The sequence below is a fragment of the Rhineura floridana genome, chromosome 4 (assembly GCF_030035675.1).
Source record: "Rhineura floridana isolate rRhiFlo1 chromosome 4, rRhiFlo1.hap2, whole genome shotgun sequence".
In the NCBI taxonomy this organism is placed as follows: domain Eukaryota; kingdom Metazoa; phylum Chordata; class Lepidosauria; order Squamata; family Rhineuridae; genus Rhineura; species Rhineura floridana.
Window position 1 is genome coordinate 151,923,332 of NC_084483.1, and position 19,013 is coordinate 151,942,344.

A 19,013-nucleotide genomic window follows, 5' to 3' on the forward strand; every position below is an offset into this window, starting at 1 on the left:
GCAAGGGAGTCCAGGCTGTATGCCCCATTCTCATTGATACTTTGTGGTTCAACTGGACTTGTGTATCTCAAAGTTTTGTTTCAGAAGAGTTCCCAACATGTTTCCCTTCGCTACCACAACGTGGTAGTTGATAGTTGTTCCTTCCACACAAACACAAGTTCTATGCTCTGATTTTCTTCTCCACAGGACTTCTTCCGTTACTACTCGATGAAGGACAAGACAAAGTATCAGACCCATGATGCCTACTCGGAGATGGAAACCAAGGATGACCTCATCAAGAAAGGTAAAAGGCAGAGAGGAGGGGAGTATGGGAAGGAGGGGTGTGTGCAGCTAATTCAATTATTGTGGGGTTCCCACCAGCACCTGGGAATAGTCAACGGGGTAGGAACCTGTGGCCCTCCAGATATTGTTGGGCTACAATAGAATGGCTATGCTCAGGGATTATGGCTGGTATTCTCCAACAACATCTGGAGGGCCACAGGTTAACACCTGTGTTATAGAATATATGCAATAAACCGTAATTCCTGACTCAGCAGTGGCCCTCTTCTGGATTTTTTTGCAATCCCCAAGATATGATTTTTTTTCATGAGTAGTTCTTATCACTCCTAGTTGTGGCAGTTACAATGGAAATTATTAAAAAGTTGGAAGACTACAGCAGGTTATACGATCCAAGGTGATGATTTGAGAGGACTTGGCTGGCCGTAACTCACTATATCGCAAACTGGTTAGTGGTATCACAAAGCAAGATTTCTTCACAGAGCCATGGTTTCATTCTTCTCTGCATGTAACACACTTTCCCCTCTGGAAGTTGTTAATTGGTTGCAGCAAAAATAATGAAGAGTCTTGTGGCACCTTAAATTTATTACGGATATGCTCTCATAAATTAAATATATATTCACTAATAGACAAAAAACCTTGCAGTTTGAGAACGTACCTATAGCCAACAGATATTTCTATCAAACTTTAAAAAGCAGGGAAATTGGGCAGCTATAGTGAATGCACCTGACCTCCTCTCTGAGATATTGTACTGCCCTACAAATTTGTCAAAATGCAGACACAATTTGGGTTGGTCTTTCACAGTCCAATCCACTTCCTGTGTAGTTTGGAAGAAGGTGCCTTGGAGCATATGGTGAGTGGTGGCAACACCTGCCATCTCCAAAGATGGAGAATTAATTTTTTTTATGTTTATTGGTGTTCTTCTTACTCTGCTTCTTTCTTGTGTTACTAAAGTTTCTACTAAAGAAACTAATCTAGAAAATTATATTTCTCTCATTATTCATCCTAGAAATCTGTGTCAAATTTATTTGTATTAATTTCAGTGCCTTTTTATTGGTCAATGTCATATGATTGTGAAGACAGCCTTTTGTGTTTCAAATTGGAGGTTATGTTCTATTTCTGTTTTGGTTGTATTAACAGTTGAATCTGAAACTGAAGTTTGATGTAAAATCAGATTGATTACAATATGTTGCTACTTAAGCAATGACTCTAGCTGTTGGAAGACACAATCGTGGCCTGCCGAAGATGCATGTTTTCAGCCTGCTAAGCTTAAACCACTCCACTTAAGGAAAGGTGGGCATGGTCAATTAAAAACATAGAGCACACCTAGAATTTTGCTAGAATATAATAATATAATAATAATAAATTTAATTTCTTTGTTGCCTATCTGGCTGATGGCCACTCTAGGCGACTTACAAAATTATTAAAATACAATTAATAAAATACAGTAATACAATAAAAACAATAGATCTGCAACGACAATATTAAAACTGGGTAGGAGGCATTACAATTATATCAATTAACCCTCCCCGGATACCCCGAAGGCCTGCTGAAAAAGCCAGGTCTTTAAGGCTTTCCGAAATACATTTAGGGAAGAGGCATGCCGGAGATCTTGTGGGAGGGAGTTCCAAAGAGTGGGGGCCGCCACTGAGAATGCCCTCTCTTTTGTACCCGCCAATCTGGCTGTTTTTGTTGGCGGGATTGAGAGAAGGCCCTGTGTGGCCGATCTTGTCGGGCGGCATAATTGGTGGCGTTGAAGGCGCTCTGTGAGATAAACTGGGCCGAAACCGTATAGGGATTTAAAGGTCAATACCAACACCTTGAATTGGGCTCGGAAAACAACTGAAAGCCAGTGTAGGTCGAACAACACTGGTGTGATGTGATCTCGGCGGCGACTATTCGTAAGTAGTCGAGCCGCCGCATTTTGTATCAGTTGTAATTTCTGGACCGTTTTCAAGGGTAACCCCACGTAGAGCGCATTACAGTAGTCCAAACGAGAGGTGATCAGGGCGTGTACCACCAGTGGGAGCTGATGAACAGGAAGGTAGGGTTGCAGCCTTCGTATGAGGTGTAGTTGGTACCAGGCTGCCCGGCTCACTGCCGAAATCTGAGCCTCCATGGACAGCCTGGAATCAAGCACAACCCCAAGGCTGCGGACCTGGTCCTTTAGGGGTAAACTCACCCCATTGAACTTCAGGTCAATGTCGCCCAACCTTCTCTTGTCCCCCACAAGTAGTACCTCGGTTTTATCAGGGTTCAACTTCAGCTTGTTCCTTCCCATCCATCCACTCACGGATTCCAGGCAGTTGGACAAGGTCTCCACAGCCAACTCTGGTGAAGATTTAAATGAGAGATAGAGCTGAGTGTCATCCGCATATTGATGACACTGCAGCCCAAATCTCCTGATGATTGCTCCCAGCGGCTTCATATAGATGTTAAATAGCATGGGAGAGAGGATAGAGCCCTGTGGCACACCACAATTGAGAGGCCAAGGGTCTGATACCTCCTCCCCCAAAACTACCTGTTGGTACCTGTCGGAGAGAAAGGAATGGAACCACTGTAATACAGTGCCTCCAATTCCCAATCCCTCTAGGCGAAGCAGAAGGATACTGTGGTCGACAGTATCAAAAGCCGCTGAGAGATCGAGGAGGACAAGAAAGGTGGATTCTCCCCTATCTAATGCCCTCCTCAAATCATCAACCAGAGTGACCAAGGCTGTTTCAGTTCCGTGACCAGTCCTGAAACCCGACTGGTATGGATCCAAATAATCCGTTTCATCCAAGTGTGCACCTCCCACTGTTTTATCTTGTGCAAACTGAAACACTCCTCATGTCCATTGGAAACTATTCTGCAGAATAGTCAGTGCCATTATTCCACAATTGTTTTTGGAGTGTTTTTAGTGTTGCAAAGTGTTGCTGCACTTTACATATTCACAGAAACAGAAGCAAAAGAAAATGATTTGCTATAGGAAACTTCACTAAAATTGCAAAGTAAATCAAACATATTTAAAGTGACTATCTGAACTATATCAACCGTCTTAATATTGTTGCCTCCTTCCTGCTAAAACAAGCACATGTCTTGTTTGTGTTATTTGGGGTGATTGCAGGTGTTGCCACCACTCACTATATGCTCAGAGGGACATTACCAAATTCTTCCAAGCCACACAGGAAGTGAATTGGACTGTGGAAGACCAACCCAAATGGTGTTTGCATTTTGACCAATTTGTAGGGCAGTACAATATCTCAGAGAGAAGGTCAGGTCTCCTGCTCCCCTGGTGCATTCACTATAGCTGCCCAATTTCCCTGCTTTTTAAAGTTTGATAGAAATATTTGTTGGCTATAGATACGTAATTACACCACAAAGTTTTTTGCAGGGCTGTGGAGTCGGAGTCATGGAGTTGGAGTCGGAAGCAATTTTGGGTGGAGTCGGAGTCGGTAGAAATGTACCGACTCCGGCTTCAAAATAAATTTTGATTGACACATTTTTTAAAATATAAATTCAAAATGTCAAAGAAGCTTCCCATGAAGTCAGCTGAAGTCAGGACCCAGATGAAGACAAATGCTGTGATGCCAAGATCAACACATATTCAGGCAGCGATAAAAATGCTCCTTTCCAGGGCTGTGGAAGCAATTTTGGGTGGAGTCGGAGTCGGACAGTAGAAAAATAGAGGAGTCTGAATCGAAGGTTTGGCGTACCGACTCCACAGCCCTGGTTTTTTTGCCTCTAAGTGAATTTCTCTGCTTTTTATTCCAGGAGGTAATGTTTGCTGAGAATGGATTGATCACTTGCATGCTTATTGAGTTCAGTGGGATTTGCTCGCTTGCAATCATGCTTAGGATAGGTGAAGCTGACCACAGGGGATGGGGAGGGGCCGAGGAGGAAGGGCAGGGGGAGGGGAGGAGGAGGAAGGGCCGAGGGGGGGAGGAGGGCAGTTTTGATAATTTGCATGTTTATTGAGTTCAGTGAGATTTACTCCCATGCAATCATGCTTAGGATGGGTAAAATTGACCATGGGGGCAGGAGGAAGAGGGAGGGAGGGAGGGAGGGCTGGAGTGGGCAGGGGAGGAGGAAGAAGGAAGAGGGGAGGGGTAGGGGGAAGGAGGGGTTTGTAAGGAGAGGGGGGAGGGAAGGGGCAAAAGGAGGTGATGGGAAAGAGGAGGAGGGGAGGCCAGGTTTGATCATTTGCATGATGGACTGCCGACTTATGGTGACCCTATGGAATAGGATTTTCATGGTATCATGCTTAAGATAGCTAAAACTGACCATGGGGAGGAAGAGCGGTAGGGGAGAGAGGAGGGGGATTGGAAGGGGGAGGGAGGGGCAAATGAAGGGGGAGGGGAGGGACAGAAGGGAGGAGGAGGAGAGGGCAGGTTTGATTATTTGCAGTGGGATTTACTTCTGTGCAATCATGCTTAGGATAGGTGAAGCTGACCTGGAGGAGGGGCAGGAGGGGAGGAGGAGGGCAGGAAGAGGAAGAGATTGGGTGGGCAGGCACTGGGCAGAGGGGAAGCCCCTTTCCTTTCCAAAAGAAAAACATTGTGAACAGTATCATTGCTTTCAGGGTTTTCCCCATCTTTTTATTTTACTGCAGGCACATGTAGCCTCCCACCCAAATTTAAACCAAAGTTGTCCCTGGCCACATTCACACCAGACCTTTATTTCACTTTAGACAATCATGGCTTCTCCCAAAGAATCCTGGGAAGTGTAGTTAGTGAAGGGTGCTGAGAGTTGCTAGGAGATGCCCTGTTCCCCTCACAGAGCTTCAATCAGAGCGGCTGACTGTTAAACCACTCTGGCCACTGGAGCTCTGTCAGTAGAATAGGAGTCTCCTAACAATTCTCAGCACCCTTCACAAACTACACTTCCCAGGATTCCTTGAGGAAAGCCATGAACATCCAAAGTGAAATATATTTCTAGGCTGGGTGTGCCCCCCTGATTAGCCAAGCCAAACAGCTGTGAATCTGGCTTTTAGAACACTGACAGTTGGTTCTTACTGAGCATGCCCGGGCTTATCATTGACAGCAATGCTAAATTTCTTAAATTAATTAAAAATCGGCCAGGCATTTTTTTAAGTTTTAACCTGCAGAAGATGAAGGTCAGAGGATGGGGTAATGTCAGTAGTAGGATTACAGGTACTCTGTGAACATGGCTGATTTTTAATTAATTTCAACAAATTATGAGAACTCTGACAGAAAAAAGTCGAAAAGGGGTCTGGATTTTTTCTCTCTCTTTTTATACTTTGAACTCTTGATTCTCTCTGCCTGTTTTGTGTATCGCCATGAAAATTTAGAGGGTTTTTAAGCAATTGTTTTTGAGTTCAGGACTATAATTTTTGTAAGGGTTTTGTTTTGAAATGAGCTTGTGAGAAGCATCAAAATGGCATGGGGGGTATTTTCAATTTAACATTGCGGAATGTGAAAAATTCATGCTGGCTATAGTATACAGCCGCTCTTGTGGCTGTATAATAAGCAAAGACACCGTTATGCTCCATTCCCCTACCTCACATTCCCTGTTTTGGAAAGATAACTCGTACTTGATTTGCAGTGTTAATTCTGTTAATCTCCTTTCTTCTACCACCCAGCATTTCTTACTCAAATATTGGCCAATATAGTGAACATTTCAGTTCTCTAGTGCAGGGGTGGGGAATCTGTGGCTCAGCTTCAACTCCCATTGGTCCCAACAAGCATGGCCAACATCATCTGGAGATGGTCTCCAACTCTGCTGTAATGCTTGCTTAGGATTTTTTTTTTTTAATTAACTATTGTTAACAACCTCATACAAAAAGCTTAATAAAAACATATAAGTTTAAAAGAAGTTTGCAGATGCATCAAATGCTCAGACGTAGTTTACTTTATGAGAAAATATAGGAAATAAATAACTAAAAAAAGTGAGTGAAAGATATTCTCATTATCCTCTTTTTCTGCAGATGACCTCAATGGTGTAGAACAGAAACACACTGTGAATGGAGCCTCCCATGCGCCAAGCCACAACTCTTCAGTCCTCAGCATTTTCAAAAAGGTGCCTGAGCTGTGGAATGAGCCTTTCCCACACCTGCATGCTTTTAATTTGTTTTTTTGTGGGGGGGGGATTTGTTCTCACATTCACATGCTGCGTTTTCTCCACCAGATCTGGGTCATGGCTGTGTCTGTTTGCTTAGTTTTTACTGTCACTATTGGCGTTTTCCCATCTGTCACTGCTGATGTAAAATCAACCATTGCAGGAGAGACACTTTGGGGTAAGTGAAATTGCACAGTCTTGGAAGTGGCTTGGATCAAGACGACTGATGCCCAAACCCTGGGAGATTTGGGCGAGTTTTTTTAAAAAATTATTACACTAATAACCCACCCTTCTTTTGGGGAGCTCAGAGCTCCTTACATGGTGACTCCCAGGCAGTCTTTCGTCCTGCTTAGATTGAACTAAGTAACATCATTATGTGCCATCAGCTGGAATACAATAAACCAGCCTCCGCCAACCTGGCCCTCTCCATATGTTTTGGACCGCAACTTCCATCAGCCGCAGCCAGCATGGCTGTGCTGATAGGAGTTGTAGTCCAAAACTTGTGAAGGGCACAAAGTTTAGGGAGGCTGCCATAAGCTGTGGGTAGGAGAGACACCGTGACCAGGAGGGAATTAAATTAGAACATAAAAAGAGTCAGGCCAGTGGCCTGTCTCGTCCCTCATCCTGTTCTCACAGTGGCTAACCAGATGCCCACGGGAAGCCCATAAGGACCTGAGCGCAACAGCACTCTCCCTTCCTGCAGTTTCCAGCAACTGGTATTCAGAAGCATACTGCTTCTGACAGTGGCAGATGGAGAATGGGAAGGTTTGGTCTGGAGAGTTTGAGGACTTCGAAGGGAGGGTTGTCTGTGGGAAGGAGAGTTGTTTGGAAAATATTTGATATCTGACAATGGCTAGGGTGGAAATGGGGATCTGAAAGCTAAACAGATTCTTCCTGGGCTAATTTTCCACATCCTGTTTAGGCAAAACATGCATGTTTTTCTATTCCTTTTTCTTTCACCTATCTACATGTACACCACGCATTTATCCTACAACAGGTTCTACACATTTGTCAGTGTCCTTATTTGTAGGAAAGGAAATAGCAAGGGGCTGTTATGATCAGTGTGTATAATACAGATAGGCCATTATGAGCAGTGTCAATGAGAAGTAGCCACGATGCAGTCAGATAGGCTAGAGGAAGGGGTGTGAATGCACGTGGAGCACGGAAAATTTGAGGAAGGGCAAAGGTCTATTGGGAGAGCATCCATGATAGGAAGCTGTGCCCGCCTCCTCTCTCGACTGCATGAGATCAACTGTCCTTGAAGATCGAGCAAGCCTTTGCTAATACAGAATGTATCAAAAGGGATATAATAAAGGAAATTTCTTCAACCACCCAGTTCTGCATGCAAGATGTGATTTGTATTGCTGCATCTGCCATCATGTTGCCACGCTTGCCCCCCCCCAGCCCTTACTTTACTAGTTTCATTGTATTTGCATGTGTCTTTAAGGGCTTGGGTTTTCTTCACTAGCTTGACAAGTCTCAGAAGTGTTCCAATGACTCAGTACAGTAACAGACCCTACCATGGCTGTAGGTAAATCTAATTAATAATTATAATAGGACTGTGGTTCCTGTCATGTTACTTGTTTGAGGGGGCTCAAAGCATATGGCCTACATGCATCGTGGACATTTTGTTACAGCTAGTCTGGGCCTAGCCCCCGTGACGTGGTTTTGCTCTGTTGAATATAGCAGGGAACTGAGATCCTGGCACTAACTACTTCTCTTCACTTGTCTCTCCTCAGAGAAATATTTTATCCCAGTCTGTTGTTTCCTGATGTTTAATGCCTTCGACTGGGCAGGACGGAGCCTTACTGCTTTCTGCATGTGGGTGAGTATAGAGCTGCAAGGCTTTTGTATTGCCCAAGCAATCACAGTCCACCTTCCCTAAAGATCATTAAACAAGTTAGCGTGGGAGCCATGCTTTTTGAAGCTGAGAGATCAAGAAAAGGCAGGTTCTTGTGAAACAGAGCAGGCATGGGCAGAAGGTAGATTGGGCCCTAGTAATAGATTGGGGCCTAGTAATAGATTGGGGCCTAGTGATAGATCTTTGGGTGACTTGCAACAGATTGGCAAGAGTTTCTGGCTCACCATTATTGAACAATGGCAAACAAACTGTTTTTTCCAGCTAAATTTAAGCTGCTGAAATGAAGAAAGCTAACTAGGAATGAATTTTTGTGTGCACTCAGTTCAATTCTGTTCTGGTAGTGAAAATGAATTCCTAGGCTCAAAGTGTGCTCTGAGGCACCCTGTTCTCTCATTCCATCTGTATGTCTTTGGCACCTGGCTCTGGTTGGTAGATCTTGAGGCACTAGTAAAACACATAGTGGATCTGAGAAGCATGGATTCTGCTCACCCCTGAAGTACAGATCTAGAAAAAGATGTGGAGGAATACTGAGCCCAAGCTGGGTACTTGGAGGCAACATCTCCTTTTCTATTCCTGGCATCAGCCTCCTTTCTGTGCCAGGCACCACTGGCTTTTTAGAAACCTCTTGTCTTTCTGTCTTAGAAATGCTGATACTGTTTCTTCCAATGCTTTGCCTCCAAATAAGGGCAGATGAATTCACCATTTTGTGCGGAGCGGTAGAGAAGAATAAATGGAATAGAAGGAAGAACCCCCACATCACCTTGTTTTGCAGGTTGATGTTTGTGGACTGATGTTTCCAACTGGATTGAACTAAGTCCATTTCACCTCATGGTCCTCTCTGAGCCATACCGCTTTTTGGTCTGACCAGGGCTTGGTTGGGCATCTGCCATGGGCACACACCCCAGCAGGGGTTCCACTGGCAAGAGCCCCCCCCCGCACCTGTCCCTCCTCTTCATTACAGCCTGCTTGCTTGTTCACCTACCTCTTGCTCTGGCAGAGAAAAGAGTGGTGCCAGGAAGAAGGAACAGGAGATGCCACTTCTTGGCTCTCTGCCTGGCAAGCAAGCAGGTGGTAGCAGAGGAGGAAAAGCTGATGATAATGGTGGTGAGGAGGTAGACTCACTGAGGGAGGGGTGGCTATTGTGGGTGTCTTGTCCACACACCCTCTGAAACCCACCCTGGATCTGGCACATGTACTATCTGATAACCTGAGATCTCTGATGCAACCAGAAGCTTCAACATTGAAAATTAACTGCCCAGGTGTGGTGCAATACATTTCACATCCAAAACCCTGAGCAACCCATTTTCACCTGTTTTCAAACACTCTTCTAAGCATCAGGTAGTTCTTGAGATGCCTCCAGTTGTCCCAGTGAATGCAAGAGCATATTGAATCCCAGACTCCATAGGATCTGTCAGAGATATTTGGCATTAGCTCTATGGAATCAAGACACTGCTACTAGTTTTCAGCACTCCATAAAACCAATGAAGTCCAGATTTCAGGAAAGCAGGCAGAGGCACCTCTTGCAGGAGATACAGAAGGAGGATATTATAGTAAGGTAGAGGTAAGCAAAAGCAGTACACAGAAATAAAAAAGTATTTACAGAGTTCCTAATTATTTTTATTAGCACCAATTTGAACTTAGAAACTTAATTCTTACTGCTACCTATTTCTTGCTAGATTGTTGCCAACCTAACCCAGGAGCTAATTTGTCTTGGAAATCTCTTGGAATAGTATCAATTCTTGCTGTCACATCTATGACGGACCCTAATGTCCTTTAATGGAACAGGGCAAGCCAGTGGAGGGAGAGAACATGAGCTGCCTGACTAGCATAGGGCAGCAGAGCCCAAACAGTGACAGAGAGATTAGCAAAAGATGCCACAAAAAGCCATAGTCACTCTGCGGACGGGAAACCTGAGCAGCCAAGTTTCTGGGAGTCATGGAGCAAGGGAAAGAGGGAGGGAAAGGATAAAGCAGGAGACTTCAATACAGAAGGGAAAGTAGGAGGGAAAGTTGAAGCTTGGTTAGCCAGAGACATAAGCAGCAGTAGAGAGAACAAGAAATGCAGAGGTGGGAAGGGAAAACCTAAGGATAGCTCATAATTTTGCTTGGCCCAAGAAACAGACACACCTCTTTGTCATTGGTGAGGTGTCTTTATCCAAGCCACATACATGAGAGGAAAAACAAACTCCTAGTAAACAAGCCCACGCTCTCAATCTCACAATTAGCTGTCTGTCTGGTACAGCACAGACACAGCAGAATGACTGGGGCCAGTCAACCGAAGAAGGACTCTGGCAGTCCAGCCCAATATCTGTAGCTGAAGGTAGAGAACCCAAGACAAAAAACAAACAAAACCACCAACCGCCCTGTTCTTGGGAATTGTGAGAAATAAGTTTCCTCCTGGCCTTCCTGTGAAAGGCGTGCCTACTCTACAGCTCACCACTTCAGCCTAGTACATTAGCCCAGACTGTCCCACACAGTTCAGATAAATATGTCAGTGTGCAGCAATACGAGACCCTAACCTAGCCTAGCCATTAGGCCTCCGTAGGCAGCCCAAGCCCAGCTTCAACTTCTGCTTCTCCCTTTGTGTTGGGATCAGCTATGTTGGCTGTTCTCCTTTTTGCCAAGCCTCTGAGCCATAACCCAAGTGGAGGCATGAACTTACAAAAGAATGTTTCCAAAACAGCAGCTTGGAAAATTCTATACCACAGGCTGCCAACATGTCTGTGGTTGGAGCCTGATGATCCCTCCGGGCCCATCCTTTCCTCTAGTGGATCCATTTTCCTGCTGCCTCCTCGCTTGGCAAAAAGCATGGTTTTGTTTGTACACCACAGGCGGATATAAAGGGTTGTTCACTCCACTGTTATGTAAGTGCCTGGATATAGGCTCATCTAGATTCCATTGTTCTGATAAGGGACCAATGCTAATTTGGCAACCAGGGACTAGTTCAGTCCTCAGGAAGTTGAATTCTGGTCTTTATAATGTCATTTTCCAGTCGGTGGAAAGTTCTCCAGTAAATTAGAGCTAAGAAGTTGGCTTCTGTTTTGCCATCATAGTCTCCCTTTGTGATCTATTATTTTAATGTTTTTGGAGAAGTTAAGACATTCCAATGGGTTCATAAGAATGGCTTTACTGAATAAGACCAATATGGAAAATCTTTGAGATGGGGTAGTAGACACCCAAAGACCGCCTAGTCTAACCCCTGCTGCAAGAATGGCTTGTCAACCCATTGGGGCCTACAGATCATACTACACAAGCCATGATGGCACAAAATAGGTTCTCCAAAGAAGGTACCAGAGTAGACAGCTGTAAATGACTCAAGCGAGCCAAGCCACATGCTGCCAGAAGCAGCAAAACACACACACGTAAAGATCACATCCCTGACCAGAAGGCAAATGCATGCAATTTGAGATTATTTTAAACAAGCAGAAAATTAAAGAGGTCATCTGACCTGTTTCAGTCAGGAGTCCTGCGTGAAGCTATGAGGCATGGCATAGGAAGCTGCCTTATATTGAGTCATACCATCCAGCTCAGTATTACCTATTGTGACTGACAGCAGCTTTCCTAGGTTTCAAAAAGTGGTTTTACCCAGCCCTGTTAAGTGGGGCCTTAAGTGGAGCATGCAAAGCTCATGCTTTCCCACTGAACTCTTGTCTTTTCTCCAAAGGGTTAGTCTTGATAGCTCAGCTGCCAAATACTTCGTGGATATGCTGTTGTCAGCCAAGCACTGGAAATATTATCTTGGAGACTTGAACTTGCCAAGGCTTATGTAAATGGGGTAAGGGAGACTGACTAGAAAGGCCTGTGGAGGCTAGTGTGAGTTTTGCAACATGCAAACGCTTGTCAGAGGTTTGCCAGGTCACCCTTGCCAAAACTGAAGGAAGGGCGCGTTGTTCTGTAGTTTGTTACTGTTTGCAAGGGTGGCTTTTTCAGCTGCTTACCTCAGGTTGTGGCCTAGTATATTGCCTTTGTGGAATCACTGCACGGCATTTTGCCATTGCCAGCAACCCAAGTGATCCAGGGCAGAAGGAACTGCTGCTCTTTCCATCATTTGACTTTGCTCAGGTACAGAGGAGTGTGGCTATGGAGATCTGTGTGAGTTCTCCCATCTTGGTAAGACAGAGTGTCTGATGAATAGGGAAGATGGGAACACCTCAAGGTCCAGATGCCCTTTGTGACCTCAGTGGAGCAGCTTCTCCCAATAAGTACAGGGTGTTGCCAGGGGTGTTTTGGCTGAGAGACCCAGCTTTGTGGCCACAGAGCCCAAGAATGTGTGTGCGGACAGAGTGTTCTCTGTAGTCTGTAATTTCAACGAGATACTAGAAGCAGTTTCAGAAACAGAGAGCCCACAGGAGCAAGTTAGTAAATTAGGCTATACATACATGAGAGGAAGCCTATCTGAACAATTCTGCATTCTCACAGAAACTAATAAACTGAAGACTCATTGGGACAGGGCCTCATTTTTGTGTGTTTTTCTGTACTTTCATGGCACCATGTCAATGGCAGTCCCTTGTAGGTAGGATCAGAGACAATCCCCACCACATTCTGGCGCTGTGGTCTATGCAGTGTTCCTCGCTGCATGAAAAACCCCATTTAAATATAATCCAGAATAGAGCAGGGCTAGAACCTCTCTCCTTGATGTGCATTTTTTATTTGTGTGTGTGTGCAGGTTGCCTTCTCATAAAATATCTTAAAGCAATTTTACAATAAAAACAATTACAACAATTGAAATCACATATCTAAGTACAATAAAAAACACTTCCATATGTGAAAACAGTTTTAAACCCAATATAGATACAGACAGAAATAAAGATGTACAAAGTAAGAAATCGATTGTCAGCTGCTTTAGAAAACTACTAATGCTTCTTTAAATACATAGTAATATTGGGAGTCCACCACTGCACCTAACAATTGCAAAATTAAGAGCACAAATCTATAGTTTTTGCTGAAAGCCAAGTTGATGCATATTCCTACATTCTCGGGCAACCCAGATAAGAATATGCCTAAGTGATCAGCGGGATTCTGTAATCTGGACCAAATTAGACATGACCAGAGGTGTATTTGTCCAGGGACTTGGTGGGGGGTATCTTAGACCCCTTACTTTTTTGGGAACATGGTCCCTGTCTTCAGCATCCTGCAAGCCAATCGGCATGAAAGGGGAGTGTGTTGGCCGCTTAGAAGAGTATTCTAGCATGCTTCCTTGTCCTTTACATTGAATGGAGTCAGAGTGAAAGGAGGTGAGTCAGTTACTGAGAAGACTCTTCTCAGTAGCTAACACTCTCTCCTTTCATGCTATTGGCTCCTAGGGATGTCTGTTGTGATGGGAGAAGGCATTAACACGGATCTCATTCTCAACCCAGCAACAAAAAGGGTGTGTGTGTGACTATCATGAAGGGACTCTGCACTTCTGAATTTGCCACTAGGCTACTGGGCTTGATATAAAATGTGTTTAACACATTTAATATGCACATTTCTTTTTTAAAAAAATGTAAATAGTGTCTGCTGAGGAGGCTGATAAATATCAGTGTTTCAGTGGAGGGGAGGGGAGAGTTTAACCCTTTCTTCCCCAGTCACAATCCTGACAAAAATCACTCCTCTGAAGATCTTTGCATTGGGATGAAATCACAGTGGCAATTAATAATGATCTTCTTTCCATCTCTTGCAGCCTGGAAAGGAGAGCCGTCTATTGCCCTTCATGGTGATTGCCCGTGTGGTCTTCATCCCCCTCTTCATGCTGTGCAACGTGCAGCCGCGCCACAACCTGCCTGTCTTCTTTGGCCATGATGCCTGGTACATCATCTTCATGATCTTCTTTTCCATCTCCAATGGCTACTTAGCCAGCCTCTGCATGTGCTTTGGACCCAAGTAAGTATCACCTGAGAAGGTGGCAGAACTGAGCAAAATGTCCAAACTTGAGACCTCACCACTGCTTCTCCTTCTCTATGAGAACTGGCATGGGGCTGTTGTTGCAGCACCAGTTTTGCAGTAGATTGCAAGCATTAGTCTACTGCCTTGGTCCACAGCCATTTACTTTGCTTAGTGATGGGTTCAGGGAATTCTTTGCAGCAAGAGACCATATGTCTCTGACCACATGGTGATACACAGCATTACCTCCATCTAAAACCACTTAGAAATCAAGGGCACTTTAAGTGGATGAGGCTTCCAATCATTTGAATGCGCCTCAGGTTGCTTTATACACACTTTGCAAAACACTAGCCCAGTGGTGGAGAAACTGGCCTGCCAGGCTTCCCCACTTGACCTGCGAGGCCATTTTGGCCAAGCCATACCTGCCTGCCCTACTGAGCTGAAAGGGGGTTTGTAGGTACTGCAAGAAAGTCTTCTGAAATAAGCTACATTTGAAGGCTTCCAGGGCTGGAGGGTGGGGTAAAGCAGGTGGAAATAGCCTCCCCTGATGACAGACTAAGTCTCTGTCCCCTCATATGATATCTCAACACCTCCCAGGAGAGTATCCTCTGCAAGGTGGCATTGAATTGCTTTTGGCCCAATACTTACTTTGGGCACAGGACACTGTTAAGCATGGTGCAACCATGTTATTAATAGTCAAAATTTGTCGTCAGCCACACAAAAGTCATAGCTTTGGACTCTTGCATGCACGCACACACTCCCTCTCCCCCCCCCATCCAGGCAAGCAAAACACATAGCCACGCATAACCAAATTGAGGAGGGTGTGGAGTGGGGCTAGTGATGGGTGTGAGCTGGCAAGAGGCCCAAGGGCCAGACTGAAAGGCCTGGATTCAACTCCTGTGCCTGAGGTTCTTCACTGCTGATGTACTACCTACAATGATTAGCAACCCCTTTCTAGTGCTTGAGTCATGTCCCCAGTTTCAGTCCCTCACCCAGAGATGCTGAGGTTTAATCTGAATGCAAAGCATCTGTCTCCCCTTCAGCTCCCAAGTAGCATACTATTGGACTACCCCTGCATTTTCTGGTTTGGGATGAGCAAGTTATTGTTTGTTTTCCATATGGTGCCATCAGTGCACTTGGCACACTGGTGTCTGTAGAGTAACATAAACAAAAAAACGTAGGCCTCTGTTCAAAGATACTTATGCTCTTACATGGGAGAGACAAAGGAAGAATATAAACAAGCACATCCACATGCCCCCGTAATCTCCAGGTAGGGCTGGAAATGTCCCCTGCCTGAAACCCTGGAGAGCTTTTGCCAATCAGTGCAGATGATAGTGAGCTGAATGGACCAATGGCCTGGCTCACTGTAAGGCAGTCCCCTATGGACCATGTGCAAGTGTTAGGTAGCTTAGGTGATGGAGTATTGCCACTGAGCTGACCAGGTTTGCTTCCTCCTCCTCTGCTAGGAAGGTGCTGTCCCATGAAGCAGAGACCGCTGGAGCTGTCATGGCATTCTTCTTGTCGTTAGGCCTGGCCTTGGGAGCTGGCCTTTCATTCCTATGGCGACATGTCATCTAACAGACACACTCTGAATGCGATGTGGGTAGAGGACCAGCCCCACCTGTTCAGAGGGCACCGTACCACAGAGGATTTTTTTGCCTGCTCCCCAGGAACTCACTGCCTTAGCTGACTTGAGCACTTCTTGGCTTGGAGTGGGGCTTTACCCTCGCTGGCCCAGCTCTTCTTCTGTGCAATACCTCTCCCATCTTTATTAGTGCCAGCTATGAATGACCTCCACTTTCCAGGATTGTGCCAGCCTTCCACTCCCATTACACCAGGATCTGTGTGTGTGCTGCCTCAGAAACCCAGGATCATTTGCTGTTCTCTTACACAAGGACTGCTGAAGACTGTCTGCCCTACTTTTACGCTTTTTACACTGTTGCACTCTCTTCACTGCCACATAAAAGGGATTCTGCCTCCGCCCCCGTTGCTTCAGCTTCCCAACCCTGCTTAGGTTGGAAGGACTTTCATCCAAGCTTCATTGGTATCTGCTCTGCAATTAGGAAATCCCTCCATTACGGCAATAGTGCTGAAACAACTGATTACATCCAGAGCCCTGTCAATCAGATGGCATGCCCTGCCTCTGGAAAGGAATCTTTCTCTTGAGGTGCACTTCTGCCATGCTCGAGCCACGTTGTTTCCCCCAGGCCTAACTGGTTTCTGTCTATGAGGAGAACCTGAGCACCAGATACAGAGGAAGATCCTGGTTACTCCTGACCAAAACTGATGGAAGTGCGAGTGTGTGCATGTGAGGGAGGGAGTGCATGTGAATCTCTATATACGTATATGAACAAGCCAATGATGGACAGTATTGCTTTGGTTAGCAGAGTTGTGGCACTATTACTTTGCCTTTGTAAATATATGTGTATACTTGCCATTTTGTATACAAACTGAATTATGCCCTGATTTTAAAACTCCTGTGTCTTTTGCAAATTTCTACATACATTGTCACCAGGTGGCAGCACTGAAGGAGTACATATAGTGAGTGGAGTTCAGGAAATGCTAAAGCAGATGGGGACCCTGCCCCTGGTTGTTCACAGCAAAGGCTCAGGGCACTTGCAATCATTTCCCAGCTTGTCTTCTGCCCTCCATGAATTTATAAACCTCAGGATTGTCGTTATTCTGTTTATACTCTGTTTTAAAATGGCAGTGCTTATGATTTTTTTTTTTTGAAAGCTTGTAGAATGTGTGGAAGATATTTGTATTATTAAACAAGGAGACATTAAAAGAAGGTCCTTTTTTCTTTTTAATGCCTGGCACCTTATCTTGTGAAAGAGTGGGAGAAAGGATATGGGATGGTAAAGGTGCATAATGAACAGCACGTTCCCTATGTCTGCACAGAAATCCCATTGTGTTCAACAGGGCTTACTCCTAGGGTAAGCGTGTATAGGATTGCAGCCTTAAAGTATTTCTTAATTATTAAGAGAGAAATTATAGGAAGAACACTGACTACATAGTGTCCAGCACTTAAGAGGAGAACACTGGCCAACGCTGTCCAGACGTATTAAAAGGTTGACGGGTTGGAACTACTAAACTAGCTTCAAGAAGGACTTGATTATATCTTCAGCAGCAAATTTGTATTTTGAAACTCCCACTACAAAGCCGGGGGGGGGGGGGTTAGGAGAAGAGAGTCAAGTGCCACGCAGTGTCTTGCTTTTCAAAAACTCCAACAACCCTGATGCCATTTTCTACTTGGTACAGCAATTCTGTATCTAGAAGCCTCAGCTGGGTAAAAACAGGTGGCAAATATTTGATTGGGGGGGAGTAGTGAGCAGTGTTAAGTTCAGCAGAGGTAACAGTTGGGCAAATTAAATGGCTGTCCCCTACAAGAAGCATAGCTTCCCTACAACTATTTTCAATGCTCTTAAAAATCTGTTGCTTGTCATTGACCTTTTGTTTCTACAGGAAGTAGTAGAACTAGAGTGCCACCTGTTGGCTGTATGTGTATACTTCAAGGCCAAATCCGTTTTTAACTTAAAACATGCTCATTTTTCAAATTTTCTTTCCGTATATTTTATATTCCACCTTTCATCCCTCATGGAATCCAAGGTGGTGTAAATGTGATTCCCACTTGAAGGCATCAAAACTGGTATGGCAAACAAATCTATAAATGGTAAACTAATGAAATGCATCTTCATGACTTGTGATTCCAATTACCACTTGCCAGTTCTTATTTTTAAATGAATCAAGGGGTGCTTCCAGACTATCAGCATTTTCTAGGAGGGATTAAAATGCACACTGGAACTTTAGGTTTGGGCAATTGAAATGATTTAAAGTGCTTTGTCCCTCTAGTGCAACAAATCCACTCTTTATTTAAAAAATGACTTTGTGCCATTTGGAAAGTGACAGGAAAATGCATTGAAAGTGCTAAAGGGAACACATGCAAACACTGCACAAGCAGGCAGATGTGTCAGTCCCACACAAGCAAATCAGGATGAATCCTCATTGTCATATAACCATCCGGAATGCTCAATAAAGACCAGAATTAGTCTATGCTTTGCATAAGCTTTGTGCAAGCAAATCACAATGAACACAGAATAAACAGGTAGTCTGGAGAAGACCAAGGTTACCTCTGTTGTTAGTCTCTTGATATGTTTGCAGAGCTGGAGAAATTAGGTTTCAAGTAATGTATGGCATAGCTCCATTACAGCCACAGCTGTTCCTAACATATCACGAGAAGCAAATCACAGTGTTTGCTTACTTATTTATTAAATTTATATCCCATCCTTCCTCACAGAAGGAGTCCAAGGAGGCAAACAAAAACGCCAAAAGCACTGTAAAACATCCTAAAAACAAAAGACTTTAAAGCATTTTAAAAAACGGCTTTAAAAACATCTTAAAAAGCAATTCCAGCACAGACTGGGATAAGGTCTCTACTTAAAAGGCTTGTTGAAAGAGGAAGGTCTTCAGTATGCACCAAAAAAATAACGGAGATGGTGCCTGTCTAATATTTAAGGGGAGGGAATTCCAAAGGGTAGGTGCTACTACACTAAAGGTCTGCTTCCTATGTGGTGCGAAACCTACCTCTTGATAAGATGGTATCTGCAGGTGGCCCTCACCTGCAGAGCACAGTGATCGACTGGGTACATAAGAGATAAGAGTTTTATCACTGGTGTAGCCTGACAGGTTGGCCTGCTCTATTTCCTTTGACTACTGGGACACAACATCCTTGTACTGTGTGTTCATATGGCTGCTTCTTTCTGGAACAGCCAAGCTAACGGAATATGTAGGAGACATCCTTACAAACACAAACTCCCTGCAAAATACTACCTCCATATACAGTTAATCAAGAAAAAGAAAAACATTTTCTCTGTGAGCTTTCTTATCACTCCCTATTACCTCTGTGACGAGGGTGTAGAAGGAACATCAGTTTGAAATAGCTAGCTCCCCAGTACCTT

The 19,013-nt window shown here is 44.4% G+C and overlaps 1 protein-coding gene across 8 annotated transcripts in view; it reads left to right on the forward strand.

Annotated features, from left to right (window-relative positions):
- The window catches only part of SLC29A1 (solute carrier family 29 member 1 (Augustine blood group)), a 128,122-nt gene extending 111,257 nt beyond the window's left edge, over positions 1 to 16,865 (forward strand). For 7 of the 8 annotated variants that reach the window (XM_061624842.1, XM_061624846.1, XM_061624839.1 and 4 more), the window contains 6 exons: positions 187 to 283; positions 6,203 to 6,294; positions 6,403 to 6,511; positions 8,073 to 8,158; positions 13,856 to 14,055; positions 15,522 to 16,865. In XM_061624842.1, coding sequence (XP_061480826.1) covers positions 187 to 283; positions 6,203 to 6,294; positions 6,403 to 6,511; positions 8,073 to 8,158; positions 13,856 to 14,055; positions 15,522 to 15,633 — 696 coding nt within the window. In that variant the 3' untranslated portion in view covers positions 15,634 to 16,865. Of the gene's footprint in view, positions 1 to 186; positions 284 to 6,202; positions 6,295 to 6,402; positions 6,512 to 8,072; positions 8,159 to 13,855; positions 14,060 to 15,521 lie in introns of those variants that run through there. The other variant, XM_061624848.1, reaches the window with a different exon arrangement.
- Positions 16,866 to 19,013: the final 2,148 nt, after the last annotated feature.